The sequence below is a fragment of the Puntigrus tetrazona genome, chromosome 9 (genome assembly GCF_018831695.1).
Source record: "Puntigrus tetrazona isolate hp1 chromosome 9, ASM1883169v1, whole genome shotgun sequence".
Taxonomy (NCBI): Eukaryota; Metazoa; Chordata; class Actinopteri; order Cypriniformes; family Cyprinidae; genus Puntigrus; species Puntigrus tetrazona.
This window is the reverse complement of record NC_056707.1, coordinates 14,506,959-14,523,648: the sequence shown is the minus strand read 5'-3', so window position 1 is coordinate 14,523,648 and position 16,690 is coordinate 14,506,959. Positions and strand designations below refer to the sequence as shown.

Sequence of the window (16,690 nt, the reverse complement as noted above, 5' to 3'; positions counted from 1 at the left end):
AATTATTATGGTGGGTGTGGCCTAGTGCTTTCCTTAACACACACTGCAGGATGAGCTCAGAGATCAGTCAGCTCTGTCTGGAGGCTTTATCCCCATTGGCTGAGCAGTGCGCCAAGACACAAGAAAAGGACACACCCCTATTTATTGCCACACGACATTTCCTTAAAGTGAGTCACATGATGTTTAAACCAGTGGTCATCTGGTATGGGTTTTTAACAAGTGGTCTGTTGCCATTCACAAAAGTTACAAATTTAGGGTTTCACCAAGACTTCACTTATTGGAGCAAAAGTACAGTAAAATATTGTTAGAAAACCCTTATTGTAATTTTATTTTAATATATTTAATAGAAAAATAGAATTACATTTAAATGTATATAGATTTAGAATGATTTGGTGATCAAGAAACATTTTCAGAAATCCTGATGTGCTGCTTAATATTTGTGGGTGAATTGGGATGTATTTAGGATTTTTTGACTAAAGAAAGTTCAGCAAGTTTTGAACGTAAAAATTGTAATCTCTTTCGAGCCATTAAACTTTAGATCAGTTGACTTCATCTTTGTTTATTAAAAAGATTTCTTTCAAAAACAAATCTTACTCTGGCTTCCATAGTCAGTAGATATGTCAGTATTATTTCTTGTCTGTATTGAGAACTATTGGCTTGACCTTGACCTCAAAATGGTCAAACTAATGTTAATGTCACTAACCTTCGTTGTAATATGTAATGGACTGAAATGAATAAACTGTTAATTAATATCGTACAATTTTCTGTCGCTCTCTCTTCCTGCTCAGCTGGTGTTTGACATGCTTGTGCTCCAGAAGCACAACACCGAGATGACCGTAGCAGCAGGAGAAGCGCTTTATACACTAGTGTGCCTTCACCAGGTATGTTTTGACGCTTACAATATGAATTTAAACCGAACAACATGCATGACGTTGTGATGTGCAGTTTGATAAGTGATGGTGTTTTTCTTAGGCGGAGTATTCAGAGCTGGTGGAGACGCTGCTCTCCAATCAGAGGGACGCCGTGATCTACCAGCGGCTAGCGGACGCATTTAACAGCCTCACTGCCAGCAGCACGCCTCCAACCATGGACCGCAAGCAAAAGGTGGCCTTCCTGAAGAGCCTGGAGGAGTTTGTTGCCAATGTGGGGGGGCTTCTGTGTGTAAAATAAGCCGCTTCCTCAAACAAGCTTCCCCTCGCCTCCCCTCTAACAGTCAGAGAAGCCTTTCACCATGCCAAACCATGGAGATGCTGAGACCCCTCTGGGCCTTCAGACACGCGCCTCCAGAGAGCAGAGAGAGGCTGGCGAAGGCCGAGAGGGGACGGCCGGTCGCGATCGTCTCAGTCTGAGCTGACCGTTGTTTACTTTGCCACTGAGAGCTCCTCCGATGAACGTTTATGAAATGCAGAGGGGTGATCTTTCTGAAAACTGACCCCTTCCTTCCCCCTTTTAGACACAAACACACAAGTCTTTTGCAGACACTTCTCCTTGAGTGCCTTTGTTTGTGGTTTCTCACGGCTCTGATCCAGCGGTGTCCTTGGCGACAAAGAGCATCGTGTCGTACTGCTGTCACGGTAATTAGGATTGTGAGCTGTGGTTGCCTTGATAATGAAAAAGCCTTTCCCAATGAAACTGTAATTGCAGGAAGGCCCTTTTGGAAAACCAAATCACTTTTGTGTTTAAGGTTGTATATATATTTTCGAAAAAGACAAAAAATGAAAGTGTTTAAAAGGACTGAAAGGTTTTTATAAGATTATAGTTGATGGAACTTTCTGATATTTTTTTTTATTGTTATACAATTTCACCAGGAGGACAAGGGGCTAGTTTGAATTTTTCTTTCTGATTGATTTGAATGATTGTAGTTTTACTCTTTGCCATTGTCATTTGGCCCTGATCGCAGCAGTATCACTGAAAGCGTTCTCAACAAAAGTACAGGTCTGTTAAATTATGATGGACATTTTTCTCACAATCGCCTGATGTTCCCGATAAGGTTTTTTCAGAAACAACTTCAACAGTGTTCCACTTACACTAGCGTGCACACACAACTCAGAATTGTGGAACAGTCGACGTTGCTGTAGCAATAAAATACCAAAAATGATGATCGAGGGATGTCAGCTGTTTTATTCAGGGCATTTGATGGACTTTCCATTTTCCATTGTTCAAAGCACTAATTGTTATTTTGGAATGCCTGAAATGATCTGTAAAGTGTATATAAACTTGCTATAAAAAGTGAGTTGTTTGTCTTGGTCTATATTTTCTATGTGTCGTCTTCTCTTAAAGAAATATCTGTTCTGAAAATATACGCGCGTAATCGCGTTAGCGTTTAGTGCGACTGTACGCTTTCGGCCACCGTACCGTAAGCACGTGTGAAGCTGTTCTGCTCTGTTCCTAGTTTGCAAGTTACTGCTTAAATACACACTGCCGCGGCGTCGTTCCTTGGCGAGGTAAGCGTGGCAAAGCTGTTTAAAGCGTAAGATGTTTTGCCACTGTTAGCGTCACGTTCGAGTGAGCGCTATAACGCTGAATGTTTACGCGTTCCCGTTTCGTTTTGTGATGAAGGATCCGTTACCATGAGTGACAGCGACGACGATGTGCCCGAGCTCTCCGCCGCGACTCTCGCAGCTCTGCAGGAGTTTTACGCCGAAAGTGGAAGAACAGGACTGGAACACAACTCCGTCAAGACCGAGAAGTTCTCCGTTGGTGCTGTAGAGGAAGACTGGGTACAGCTGCATGCATTAGAAGATTGATTTGTTGAATGTCGTATTGAAATATTGTTATATACAAGTAGTCTGTATTTGAGATCAGTAACCAGCTCGTGTGTTTGTGTGATCAGCGCATGAGTCAGTTCTGGTACACTGAAGACACGGCGGTACGGTTAGCAGAGGAAGTCCTGCAGCAGGCTGGAGAACATGGGAGGTTGGTCTCAAGCGAATCTGGACACATTTTACATTTGCGCAGTCGTTTTGGGCTGTGTAGAGAAAGCGGTCAACGGAAGCGATGTGTGTTCACTGCTGTTGATTCGTCTCAATACACCAGTAGGGGCGACAACGCGTGAGCGAATATACACGTTTATACAAGTGTTTTTCTTCGGCTAAATTTTAGTTTTGGTTTGAATCCAAAGTGTGACTAGTTGTGCATCACTGATTGTCCTGCAATAACTTGGTTAACTAAATGAAACGCATACATACACATTGAAATGATTGATTATATGTATGATATATATATATATATATATATATATATATATATATATATATATATATATATATGTATATATATGTATGTGTATATGTGTGTATATATATATATATATATATATATATATATATATATATATATATATATATATATATATACACATATACACATATATATATATATATATATATATATATATATATGTATGTGTATATGTATATATATATATATATATATATGTATGTGTATATATATGTATGTGTATATATGTATATATATATATATATATATATATATGTATGTGTGTGTGTACAAATTCTAATAGATTTATTTGATGGTAAAGCTGAACTTTCAGCAATCATTATTCCAGTCTTTAGTGTGACATGATTTTTCAGAAATCATTCTAATATGCTGATTTAGCGCTCAAGAAACCTTTATGTTTGTTATATAATGTTGGAAACAGTTGTGCAAATCACATTCTTGATGAACATAACATTCAAAAGAGCAGCATTTATTTGAAAAAGGAAATACTTTTACATCGTTACAAAATACTCGTCTCACTTTTGATCCGTTTAATAAATCCATTCTGAATAAGTTTTCATACTTTAAAAACAACACAACTTTATTTTTGGAAAAAAAAAAAAAAAAAGTCTCTTACTGACCCCTTGTGTCCCATCTCACTGCCGTGTTTTTTTGTCTTGGTTTGTAGGATAGCTTGTATAAGTGCGCCCAGTGTCTATCAAAAGCTGAAGCAGTTAGAATCCACAAGGTCAGACAATGTGTCTGCTGTTTTGCTGGAGTTTGACCGACGTTTCGCAGCGTATGAAGAGGAGTTTGTCTTTTATGATTACAACAACCCCTTTGCCTGCCTGAGGACCTGCTTCCTCAGAGTTTTGATATCGTCATCGCAGACCCTCCATATCTGTCTGAAGAGTGTCTCAGCAAGGTGACCCTCACCATTAAGTACCTCTCTAAGGGCAAAATCCTGCTCTGCACAGGCAAGTAATATATACATAATATTATGTTGCATATTTTTGATAAGAACCCATGTTTATGTCTTGTTTATGTTCCCTTTATAGGAGCTATTATGGAGGAGCTTACTGGGAAGCTAATGGATTTGAAGATGTGCAGTTTTTTACCAAAACACAATCACAATCTGGCCAATGAGTTCCGCTGCTACGTTAACTACGAATCAAGCCTTCTCTCGTGAAAAAGACTTTCAATCTGACAACATTTGAAAATAGTTTTTCCTATTAAACAGCAGCAGATGATTATTTGGAACAATAAATACTCTCACTCCAAGAGGTGCATAGCAGGATCCAGATATTACAGCGGAGGATTTGGCCCTTCATCAGAGATCTGCGATCAGTCTTTGATTATACTTTGGCTGACTTGCATTGTCATTTGCACACCCAGCTTTCCGGCATAAAATTGAAGCAAACAATCTAAGACAGTTTTACTTTGTGTCAATGCATAAAATGGGCTTGACGTGAATGTTTGAAGAAGTACATTTGTACATACTACACACTAGACTTGTGCGTCTTCACTGTTTTTGTTGTTTTAATAAAGTACTCATAGACAGACTGATACAAAGTTATGCCATGTAAATGATGACCTTGTTTGCCTTTAACAACTTACTTGAACAAATCTGAACAGTATTTGGTTACCTAACGCCACAATGCTGACTAGCTTTCTCAAAGTACTTTGGAATAGGAAATGTTTGTATTTTGGCACAGAAAGTTTTCCTCTTGCTTGGCGTTAGGGTCTAGAATATGCAGCTGCCGGAACGAGTTCTGTCTCACGTTTTTCCTTTCACCAACTAAAAGAAAAAATGAAAGTAAGAAAACAGAAAAAAAAAGCTCAAATGGATCAGTTTAGTCCATTCTTTCTAAAGGTGCTGGAATTTTTAGACTGTACTCTTTTCACGCTTGGCTTGCTCTTCTGTGTTTTTCTGTCTTTTTCCAACAATGGCACACAAGTACAACCCACGGCGATGGACACGTAGCTCTCCGTGTAGGAATGCCGGCCCCCGACGCACGAACCGGTCCGGCGCAGTATGACTGTCGGCATGAACACTGGAGTGCTGCGGAGGCGCTCGCTTTCCTCCCCGTTCGGTCCGCTCAGGCATCCCTTACACAAACAATAAGCCTCCGGGAGATATCGAGGGTACCTCGAAGGATCATGGGAGACTCTTGGATGAATAATAATGGAAAAAAAATTATTTTTTCTTGCAGACAAAAAGGCGAGTCAAATCTTTTGGGAATCGGGAACAAACTTTCGAACTGAATCATATTCATGACCGAAACTAAATTGATTCCTGATCGAATGATTCTTATGAGTCAGTGCATCGGAATACGTGTGAAACAGTCTTATTTACTGAACCGTACGTTTTTAGCCTACATTAGCCATCTTTGACTCAAAATAACGCAAAAAACTGTGGTAGCAGATATATTCTAGTCTGGGTTTTTTTTGGTAGCTTTTCACCTGACGTTATTTATTCAATGTAAAGTTTTTGTGAGTTTTTCATTTTATTTTTATTATATGATTGATGCATTAAAAAAAAAAAACTTCTAAATATTTCTTCCTCGTAAATGCCAAGCAATTAAACTGCCTAGTATTTCCATCCAATCTTCTCAGCTTTGGGGTCCTACCTGTACGCCCAGGGCGAGAGGCTGAGGAAGTTGACCGGGGTGCGCGGTCTGTCGCGCGCCAGACGAGAGGCTGACTGACAGGTTAGATTGTGTCGCTCTGGAGGCGCGAGTTGCAGGGTGTGATGAAACGCGCTGAGAACCCCGACCGAGAGCCTCCCGAACATTTGCTCCAAAATCTCCTCCGGCAAGTCGAGACAGGAGCGAGTCCTAGGCGCTCTCCTGGACACCTTCAGCCCCCGTTCACCCGGCGCGCTCCCGCAACACCACAGCAACGCCAACACCAGCGTCGACGCAAACCGACCGCGCATTTCAGATCTCACTGTATCTAAACCCGCGTTACTGTCAGGAAGGGATTGCTGGAAAAGATAAAGTAAATCCGCGGAGAGCTCTTAAAGCGACCTACAGAACCTCTAGTTCGTCGCGTGAAGCTGCTCATCCGTCCGTCCCGTAAATGCGCTCAGGATACTTGACTCCAGATATTGGGCGGACTGTTTGATACTGAATAATGATCACGCTCTGCTTGAGCTGATCTGAAAATTATTTTTATGTATTCCTTCTAGATATTTAGCAAATTGAGTCATTCGATGCCAAAGAAGAGTCTATACTGTACTTGTATACAATATTTCACACTTACATCTTTATCATCACTGTATGCAGATAGTACAAAAGATATGTCTTTACAATGCACAAAATGTAATAAATAATTTGGAATGAACTGTATTATACCCAAATGTATTGTTTTACTATATTTCGTAATAATACTAACTTTTGTCCAAGCATCTCATTTCGTTATGTATCTTAGTACTACTAAAAATACAGACAAATTTAGTGTCTTGAATTAAAAAAGATATTCCACTGAATTGATATCCGTGGCACACATCACTCAGGCAGCAAGTCATCTCCCAGCTCTTCATCAGCAAACTCATCTTCCTCATTGCGTTTTCTTGCTGCAGTTTTCGGTCTCTGCATTTGAGGTCCCAAAGGATCCACATAAGAAGCATCTTAAATGATAAATACAATGGAAGCAATTTTAATGAGCACAGACCAGATCAGAAGCTTTCTTTCATAGAAAACTATTTAAGCTATTAAATAAACTAGCCAGAAAAGAGGTTACATGATTATGGAAATAATTTATCACCATACATTTAACACTTAACAGTGGGTTTTCTCCAAACAACCTGCATTGCACTCAAAGTGGACAATTAATCAGTTCCCATATTCCCTAAGGATTGAACTTGGTATTGCTATTGACATGATCTAATGTTTGTCCACTGAAAAATTAGCATTCTACCACAATATTGTCTTTACTAGATTGTTTATCAGTCACAGACGATGACTGACGTTACTTCTCACCTATTTCCTGCTGAGTGCTGGCCTCATATGGCTCATTGGATCCTGGAAGAGTTTTCAGTTTAACGCTAAGCCTCTCACCCTTGGCGCTGGTGCCATGGTTGCTTTGTCCACTGTCTGAGAAAACACATCCAAAAGAGACAGCACTGAGCATGAAAACTTTTTTGGACTGAGATCTATTTTAAAATAGCGTCTGGTCAGATTCTTCTGAACAAAAGAGAAGAGGCGGCATTCCCATCAACAACGTAAGCCATGCCTAACTGCTACGACAAAACAAAATGTTAGATATGCTGATAAACCAAACAAAAAGCATGACAAACAACAGCTCCAGCTTGCACTTGAAGCAACGTCTCTATGACACGAGAATCCTAATAAAAGTGAGTTCAATTTGCGACCATATGACTTGCATTACGGAAAGCATTTGTGTTGCATAAAGACAACAGCACACAGCTGTATTTCACATCTCAACTGTGACCACAGGAACAGAGCGCAGATGTGAGACTAGAGATTTGAAGACAGGTAACTGTATTTAACCGTCCCGACAACAAGGCTTTAAAATGAAAAACATATATCTGCATAAAAAACAAAGAGCTCCTAAATACATTGATATAACATTAAAAGGTATTTTACGATTGTTAACAGTTTATGCATCGAAATGGGCAAGTAACAGAACTGAGACTTTAGTGAGATGAAGAGCTCTGATACTGGCATACTGTTGTTCATGAGTGAACTTGTGAAATATTTCACCGGTTTATTTGCACTCAGTGCTTTGCAAACAGAAAGAAGGTGCTGGAAACACTCTGTCAGACAGAGAGAGCGGGATATTCCCTGGAAACACTGATTTTGGCAGATAGGGCTTTCACAGCACATGTTTGCTCTGTGATCGAATTTATGTCCTTGGTCGCTGCGTCATTACAGGGAACTACAGGCATTAAAAACAACATTTTGACATATGGACTGGGCAACCCGCTTTGAAGTTTTCCATGAAGCTTGCAGCTATAGTACATACCTCTGCCCTGCTCCAGCACAGGACTATACTTAGCTTCTGAGCGAGAAACTGCAGAGAACAGAAAGGAAAGAGAAGCAGACAGAACTCTGAAGAGACGATGGAAAGGCTAGACAGAAAGCCAAGAGTTGAGGCCTACAAATTACACCACAATGAAGATTATTTGTGAATAAAATGGTAAACTTAGTATTATGTGTTGAGTTTAGTTATGACTGCCGGGCAGAATGTTAGGAATGAAGCTGACTAACGGATGCAGTAGCTGCTGTTTATTCATGAGCAGAATGCAATGGCATGCTTGTTTTATTGTTGTGCAGGAGGAGTGTGTGAGCTCTTCCTCTGATGTGTTTCTGTAGTGTGTGTAGTCATACCACTGGCTCTCAGAGGAGGGGTATTGATGGGGCTCGAGCTGCTCCCTTTCAGGTGCACAGCCATGAACACAACAATAGAGATAAAAAAATAAAAAAAATTAAAGAGAATAACAGATTACTAACAAAATGAGGTTAGGGGGAGGTTACAATATAAAGTGAAAGGAAACTCTTTCTGGGAAGGAGAAATTTAATATGAATATGAATGATTTCATTATCCTGATTATATGCTGTGTCTGAATGTACAACAATTATACTACACTTTAGAAGTTCGAGGTCAGAATGAACTTTTTTTTTTTTTTTTTTTCATTTCACAATATTGCAGTGTTTTCGGTTTTACTTTTGATAAAAAAAAATAAAAATAAATAATGAATGAATTTAAAGAGTGAATGTAAAGAGCCTTCTTTTTGAAAAACATCAAATCTCCAAATCTCGATCTTATTTTTCTTATTTTTCTTATTTTCCAGTTATAAGAATTAGGACGACATTAAATTCACGAAGAACCCAAACCATATTCATTATAAAAGCAACCACTTTTTTTTTATTAAAGTAGATTGCTCCTTTTTTCTGCTCTATTCTACCGAGGCAGGGGATGATCATACCACTGGGCTTCCTGGTGTTTGAGCCGCTTCCTAATGTGTTTGTAGGTGAAAAGAAAGTGTTGGAAGAAGAGAGCAGTGAGATGCAGAAAGAGGCTGATAACGGTCACTTGTTTGAAATGAATATGCTGCATGACCTTTGAACCCAGCACTGGCTGAAGCTGATAACTGGACATCAGCTGACGAGAGATCCACATCTGATATCCCAGATAAGAAATCAAGAACGAAAACTGTCATATTTTTAATAAAATAAATAATATTACTACACTATAAATTAAAAAAACAAACCATTAGCCAAAGGTCTAAAGGGAAGTCGTCGGAATAAAATAAATTAAATCTCTAAATCTTTGTGATTTAGGGAACAGGTGTCTAAGACACAGGCACTCTTTTACCACATTACAGGACTAGCAGTCTCCACCTGGATTCACTATATTAGGGGAATTAATGTTATACCACTGGGTTTCTTAGGGAGAGTGTTTCTAAGGTTTGAAGTATTTCCTGTTTACCAACAGAGGCAGATTACAGATTGAGGTCGATGGAAAAAGCAAAGCAGAAGCATGTATTCAGTAAATGTTCAGACTAGTATTTCATTTTAAAGGTCAATCTATGAGGTCAAGATAAAACTGTCCACTCACCGCTGCCAGCACTGCCTTCCCTGCGGCCTCGAGCGCTGCTGTCCCTCCCAGATCTTACCCTCTGTGTGTGTCAATAACAGCAGGCTGTCAAATATTCTGCAGCTCTCAAATATTTCTTATACAGACCAACAAACATGTTCCTCAATAATTAACCATGGGTCTCGTGGCTAGAGGAACAGGAGAAGAAACCCAGGTAATCTCTCTCTCGTTCTAAATTCTAAACTTTGAAACTCTCTGCACTTGATTTAAAGAAAGTCGTTTTATTTTTTGTTCACTTGTCACGTCCACTCAACTATTCGCTTTATTTTTAACTATTTGTTTTTTTGTACACGTTCACCTATTTTTATTTACATTGTATATAAATAATAAGGACTACTGTTAAAGGAGTGACACATAACATGTTTATCATTATTCTGCTGTTGAAGAGCTGCTAAACACTTTATCATCGTTTCTTTTAGCAAAGACAATACAGAGCTATTCTATTCTGAAGCAAACGAGGCAAGCATATGAACAGCATGAGAGAAATCGGGGTACCTGCTCTCTGATCTCCTTCATTTTTTCAACTTTCTTGAGTTTGGTAGCATAGTCCTGCACCTCTTTTAGTCCCATATCTGTGCACAGCCTGACCAGGAAGCGTAGGCCTGCCCGACAGAAAATGACACTTAAGAGTCTGAATCATATGACTGAAAATAAAAACTGCTGAAAATAACTGCCTGAACAAATTACATTCAACATTTTCAGGAAACTTCCGATGAATGTCCTTGTAGGTCTCAAGTGCCTTCTGATAATTCCCTGAAAAAAAAAAAAAAAAAAAAAAAAATTTGTATGTATATATATATATATATATATATATATATATATATATATATATATATATATATATATATATATATATATATATATATATATATATATATATATATATATATATATATATATATCCTGATTTTGAGACTGAGATGACAGCTTCTGGTTAAATCTATTATTCTTATCAAGTTCATACCACTTCGCCTGTAACAGCTAGCTACCATCAGCTGCCACTTCACCTGTGTTGGTCTGAAAGTCATGAAAAATCATTTTAAAAACATTTCCGGATACAATGCAGAATATTCCTGATGAATTCATATAATATTTAGTAACTTACTGAATGAGGGTAGCTCTCTCAAAGTACTGAATAGCTTTTTCACAGAACTGGGTGTCGATGTAATATGCTCCCAACCATTCAATGACACTAATGTTTGAAGGAAAATACCTATACGACTGAAATAAACAGCACATTTATTATATTAAATTCTACCTCTGTCAATTCTTTTTCTTTCAGTAAGTTGAATACCCCAAAATATCCTAAATGTTTTTAACTGCAATCAGAATTTACCTCATAATAATACTGGAAGGCCTGTGACTTGTCTCCTTCGTTATCATAAAGGTCTCCCAGTTTGGCCAGCACCTGGGCATCTGTGGGGGTCACACTGGTGAGCTGCATCAGCCATTCAATGGCCTGATGGGGGTCCTCTAACATCTCATATCTAAAGCAGCTTAAGGAATATGACTCTTACCAAACAGGTGAACTTTAATTCACTATGCTTACTGCATTCATTCTTTAATCAAAATTACTGGACATTTTGATTATAGACATACTGACGTTTTGTTCGCTGACTAGCGGTGCAAACCCACGCTGATAATGAATGTGGATATGCGCAGCTTGTCAGTGAACAACGGCTCTGTGTAGTAAATACTGTTCAATGTGAAATCACTCATGTGATGGCATTTTCTACTTATTACAGAGCCGGCTTTACTAACAAGAGGAGCATTACATATCGGTCGATGATTATCGTGCATCCCTAATTTAAGGAAGGATACAGATTAGCCAGCTGGTACATGACCTGAGCACTGTTTCTGAGAATAGCGTGCAGTTTGAGGAAGCAGTCCAGGGATTCCTCCAGTCTACCCAGCCTCTTATAAGTCAAACCTGCAAGAAGATACAGGGATTTCTGCTTTAAAAATGCTTACATTATTAAAAAATAGTATTGGTCTCAGCTGAAACAGCTTTATATAAATCTCATGTGATGTAACCTTAAAGGATGTCAAGTTTGTGATAGCAGACCTAAGTTATAGAGAGCTTCAGTGCAGGAGGAGTCATTGCGTAGAGCCTCCTTATAAAACTCTGCTGCTTTCTCATAGTCCTCTTTCACAAACTCTGTGTTGCCTTTGTTCACTAGGGCAGCAGGATTGTAGCGGTCAGCGCTCATGGCCAACTCAGCATAGCGGTCAGCCTGGTCGAAATCTTTTTCCTGGAGAAGTCACGGAAATAGGCAGATGGAAGCAACAAAACAAGAGCATGTCTGTAAAATCCTCATTAGCACCGGCTCTTTGAGGTCAATGCTTTATAGTGATATACTCACCAAAAAGTAAAGAAAAGACAGATTAGTGGCAGCAGCACTTTTTACCCGACTGTCCTTCTTCTCAAACATCTTTAGCGTCTCGACTGCCTGAAAACAACATTTTTTAGACATTTTCATAGTGAAATTAGTGATATAGATAGATGTTTCACTATCATATTTTTGAATAATACCTAATTACAGGAAGTTACATCACATTACATTTGCTGCTACATGAAAGAGAAGCAATGCAACACAATACAATATCAGCACACATATAAACAAGGCCTACAGCAGAAAAACACACACACACGCATTCTCCAACAACACAAACATACCTCAGCCTCAATAGTCATGCAGATGGACAGGCAAGAAAACAAAATAAAATGGACCATTGAATGTGGAAAGTGTTATAAGACAGAAACAAGGGTTCCACACAGACATAGAGCAATACTGCTCTGTTCTGTGGTAATATATTAAATGCAACAGAATTTAAGCGTGTCTCCAGGGACCCATCTACCTGTTTGAAGTCTCTTTGTCTTAAGTATGTAATAGCTTTATTGATCTCCAAGTCATTTGCAAGCTCCACGTATTGTGACCCCTTTACCATGTCCACACACCTGAAAAAGTACCAAAAAAACTTTAGGACAAACTCTGTGAGGCTTACTTTAGTCTACTATAAATAGTCTTAACTAATAATAATGAACTATAATTATTAAAAAATAAGTAATACATAAATACTGTTAATGGAATAGCATGGACAAGTCTTGCGCTTTAGAGCCCTCTTGTGGAATACACATACTACTACTTAAACGTTTAGGGTAAATAAATGAAATAAGTGTCTTCTGCTCATTAAGACATTTTAAACAAAAATATAATAAAACAGTAATGTTGTATAATATTATTACAATGTAAAATAACAATTTAAAATAATAATTTAAAAACATCATTTATTCTTATGACTCTTACGAAAGCTAAATATTTAGTAGCCATTACTCCAGTCTTTAGTTGCGCAGCAATTCTTCAGAAACCTTTTTAAATATGCAAGAAACATTTAATATTGTTATCAATGTTAAAAACAGTTCCTGCAGCACAGTTCTCTGATGAACGATTCAAAAGAACAGCGAGTATTCTAAAAGAAATAATTTGTAGCATTTTGTCTTTACTTCCACGTTTGACCAATTTTATTTTGAAAAATAAAAAAATAATTACTGACCCAAACTTATGAAAAGTAGTATAACTAACTCACCAGTCAAATCCAGCTGCAAATGACGACTCGATGGCTGGAGCAATAAGCTTGGCTGAGGTCATAATGTATTTTTCTGCTAATGCTTTCCTAGAAAGAAAACCAAACAAAAATATTAAATAATAAATGCAAAGATTAAGAATGATAGATCCAACAGAACATTGAATACATTAAAATACCTCTCCCTTTCCATTTGGTGAAGCTTATCATTCTTTATAGCCTCAATCACCATATTTGCATGAGGGTCATCCTAAAATGAAAAAAAGATGCATGAAAAATAAGACATAATTCAGTTCAAATATATGACTAACAAGTATTTAAACTCACACTTACATTTGGAGAAATATACTTGTCATCATCATCAATACCGAGAGGCACACAAATAAGTTTCTGAAAAGCTTTCTTCATCCTCTCCCGGTCTCCAATAGCATAGTAACACAGGATGAGGTTGAAACCTGTCTTTATGTTGGGGTTCTCGCTCATAATGTACTCAAAGGAGGTGATAGCATCTGAGTACTGGCCCATATGTATGAACACAACTCCAATGTTTTGCATGATCTTGATCCTATGCAATAACAGAACTTTATGAGTTAAAAATAACATCAAATTGCCCAAGACTTGCATAAACTGAATGGTGAAAATAAATACGCAGTTCACAAAACAGATACAACTACAAATACTGACCTCATTGCATTGTGGGCATTTGAGATCTGATCCAAAGCCATGCGGTAAAATTTGATTGCCTTTGTGTAGTTCTTTTGCTTGAAATAAATATTTGCCATGTTCACTTTCAGCCGTCCTATAGTAGGGTGAGCAGTTACACAAAACCTGATATTACAAAGACACTTATACCAAAGAGATGAGAAACTGAGACATTTTAAAACAGATCTGAAATTCGCTCACCGGCATTATTGAACATTTTGTTCTTCACAATGACTTGGTAAGTGTTCAAGGCCTCAGTGTACATGTCATTATTGGCATATTGGTTTGCTAGATTAAACAGCACCTGAACAAAGATTAAAAAAATAAAAATAAATAAAAAAATCAAGTGAATCTGCAGTTTTCAGTCAAAGACATGAATTTTATATGGATTGATGCACTCACAGAGTAGGTCAGATCCAGATTGATGTGGTCTGAAGTGCCTGTTTGTTCTCTCTGTCTCACCAAAGCCCTCTCCTTCCTCCCAGCTTCCTTGGCTTTCTCTAAAGACTGAAAAAAAAGCTAATTTGGCATCCAAATTCTTTAAAATTACTTATAATGCTTATAAAGCTCTACCTACCAGCTGAAGATCCCCACGAGCATGAGCCAGACAGCTCTCCTCTATCAAATCATTCACCTTCTTTTCAAGGATCTTTATCTTCTCCTCTGGACTGAAAAAAAACAAAAAGGTGCAGTCTTCAAGTAAAACTAAAAACGTAAAGTGGGATCTAGGAAACAAAAAAAAGAGTGATGCATACGTGTCTTCATTTTTTGTCTCCAATGGAGGGGCTGGTCCTTTTGATTGCCCCAGGGGATCAAACACAGAGCCTGGAAATGTAAACAATTAAAATGAAGGAGACTGTCATATGTGTCACCAACTAAAAAGTAAAAATGTATCAATAAAACAAGATTATGGGAAAGTGAGGAAATTGTCTAGTAAAATGTGTCTGAACAGCACATGTGCAAGTGGGTTTCGTGCATAAAAGCACCTCTAGCTACAGATGAAGAATATCCTGCTGCTCGCACTGCGGTCATGGGACGCGCCGCACCGTCCTGTGCAACACAAAAAAACATAAAAATGAATACAATTTCACTGCATGTGACAAAGGATACATACATGAGATTTGTCCCACCTGAACGGCTCCAGTCATAGGCCTTCCCATAGCAGTGCCAACAGGCATCCGAGACTAGATATTAACATCAGAAATATGAAGACAAGAAAGAAAGCAAACAGAATCAATTTACTTCCAACATCTGACAAACTGCTTCACGATCCCTCACTAAAAATAACAAAATGATTCCAATAGTTAACAAGAAATTAGCTTGTTATGTTTGACCATCCTGATTCTGTCTCTATAACCTCTCACCTCTCGGAGACCTTCACTTTTCCTGCCCTGACAGCTGTTTTCCTGATTACAAGACATCGTACATGCTAACATGCAGCAGAAACATAGTAGTGTAAATTTATATGCATTACTTGCCCCATAAGCTGTTCCAATCGGCCGCCCTCCAATAGCTGTGCCAGGATATTTTGCGGTCATCTAAAAATATTGAATAAATAAAAATATTATTGTCTATTACTGGTGTGCTTAGTGTTCTAAATTAATCAGCAAATACATTATAACTTACTGGTGGTCTTCTGCCATGACTAGTCCTGACGGCCTGTTGAAAGCCCATATCGTTGTGAAGGTCCTGCAGGGACAGGGAAATCAAGATGCATAAAAACAAATTATGACATTCAGTAAATGCATGTCTAAGGTGCAAGTATTTGTGCACCTCAGAGTCAAAAGTCGGATTATAATCATTGTAGCCAGTATACAAATCATCCTCTTCTTCTTCTGGGACAAGATGCACGTTCTCCATCTGAAATAACAAAACAAAAACAAAACTTATGAAAGTGTTTTGACGTTAACTACAATTGTCAAATAAAAAGGCTAATCATAAATAATAAGAAAAGAAGGCTAATGCCTTTTTCAAAAAACAGTGCAGACACTTTATCCAAACTAGACAGTGGTGATATTTATAAAATAAGACGAAAAAAGAATAAACTCTCGCATCTTCTAGGAATTGTTTTGAATAAATATGGGGAAATTTTCCTTAAAACACAAGTTGGTATACATGGCTGGTTCGCGACCATACCACGTACGTTATTTCGTACAATGTAACTGGTTTGTGAATGTTTATAGCTTTACTTACCTGGTTTATATAGTAGCTTGCCTATTGACAAAAACCTTACAATTTATTGGCCGTATTATATCGAAACACCCAGAAAAACTGTGTATGTAACGTTAGCCCATCAGCAGCTAACTACGCTAGCCAACACGCCGGTTGCTAGGTTACAGAGACGGATTGCCATAGGCTACACACACACTAGCGACTTCACTGTGTTTCGCTATTTGGTTTTTTTGCATTGGTTATCTATGATTGCTGGACCATTGATTGCCTATGTTTTTTTAACATTTCATTTCTGACTGAACGTACGAACGGCTTCTGCGCTGCAATCGGAAGACTTATCTTTTCGTGAAATTCCTGATGAATTTAGGTGCATCTGAGACGCCGTAGC

General features: G+C 38.2%; 4 protein-coding genes across 11 annotated transcripts in view; 2 read left to right on the top strand and 2 right to left on the bottom strand.

Annotated features, from left to right (window-relative positions):
- xpo4 (exportin 4) overlaps window positions 1-2,251 on the top strand; it is a 30,056-nt gene extending 27,805 nt beyond the window's left edge. For both annotated transcript variants that reach the window (XM_043248391.1, XM_043248392.1), the window contains 3 exons: window positions 50-167; window positions 789-881; window positions 973-2,251. In XM_043248391.1, coding sequence (XP_043104326.1) covers window positions 50-167; window positions 789-881; window positions 973-1,170 — 409 coding nt within the window. In that variant the 3' untranslated portion in view covers window positions 1,171-2,251. The remainder of the gene's footprint in view (window positions 1-49; window positions 168-788; window positions 882-972) is intronic.
- Window positions 2,252-2,307: 56 nt separating this feature from the next.
- On the top strand, window positions 2,308-4,721 carry eef1akmt1 (EEF1A lysine methyltransferase 1). Its single transcript, XM_043248402.1, is given in 6 exon segments — window positions 2,308-2,444; window positions 2,560-2,720; window positions 2,834-2,916; window positions 3,908-4,059; window positions 4,062-4,196; window positions 4,278-4,721. Coding segments are annotated over 5 exon segments (651 nt in total). The 5' UTR covers window positions 2,308-2,444; window positions 2,560-2,570; the 3' UTR covers window positions 4,409-4,721.
- Window positions 4,722-4,925: 204 nt separating this feature from the next.
- il17d (interleukin 17d) lies at window positions 4,926-6,270 on the bottom strand. Its single transcript, XM_043248403.1, has 2 exons — window positions 5,850-6,270; window positions 4,926-5,389 (listed from the first exon to the last, which is right to left on the bottom strand). The coding sequence occupies exons 1-2, from the start codon at window positions 6,155-6,157 to the stop codon at window positions 5,068-5,070; spliced, it is 630 nt and encodes a 209-aa protein (XP_043104338.1). The 5' UTR covers window positions 6,158-6,270; the 3' UTR covers window positions 4,926-5,067.
- A 187-nt stretch (window positions 6,271-6,457) lies between these two features.
- On the bottom strand, window positions 6,458-16,680 carry ift88 (intraflagellar transport 88 homolog). 7 transcript variants are annotated; one of them, XM_043248393.1, is made up of 29 exons: window positions 16,324-16,680; window positions 15,904-15,990; window positions 15,757-15,819; window positions 15,609-15,668; window positions 15,261-15,314; window positions 15,117-15,180; window positions 14,886-14,955; window positions 14,708-14,798; window positions 14,533-14,637; window positions 14,332-14,434; window positions 14,113-14,227; window positions 13,762-13,993; window positions 13,608-13,678; window positions 13,432-13,518; window positions 12,703-12,802; window positions 12,521-12,526; window positions 12,207-12,293; window positions 11,909-12,095; window positions 11,665-11,773; window positions 11,180-11,330; window positions 10,949-11,064; window positions 10,808-10,860; window positions 10,531-10,596; window positions 10,339-10,445; window positions 9,805-9,865; window positions 8,574-8,618; window positions 8,209-8,256; window positions 7,203-7,316; window positions 6,459-6,850 (listed from the first exon to the last, which is right to left on the bottom strand). In XM_043248393.1, the coding sequence occupies exons 2-29, from the start codon at window positions 15,988-15,990 to the stop codon at window positions 6,729-6,731; spliced, it is 2,574 nt and encodes an 857-aa protein (XP_043104328.1). In that variant the 5' UTR covers window positions 16,324-16,680; the 3' UTR covers window positions 6,459-6,728. The 7 variants fall into 7 exon arrangements, with proteins under 7 accessions (XP_043104330.1, XP_043104328.1, XP_043104331.1 ...); XM_043248395.1 differs by lacking the exon at window positions 8,574-8,618 and having other exon boundaries at window positions 6,458-6,850; XM_043248396.1 differs by lacking the exon at window positions 8,209-8,256 and having other exon boundaries at window positions 6,460-6,850.
- Window positions 16,681-16,690: the final 10 nt, after the last annotated feature.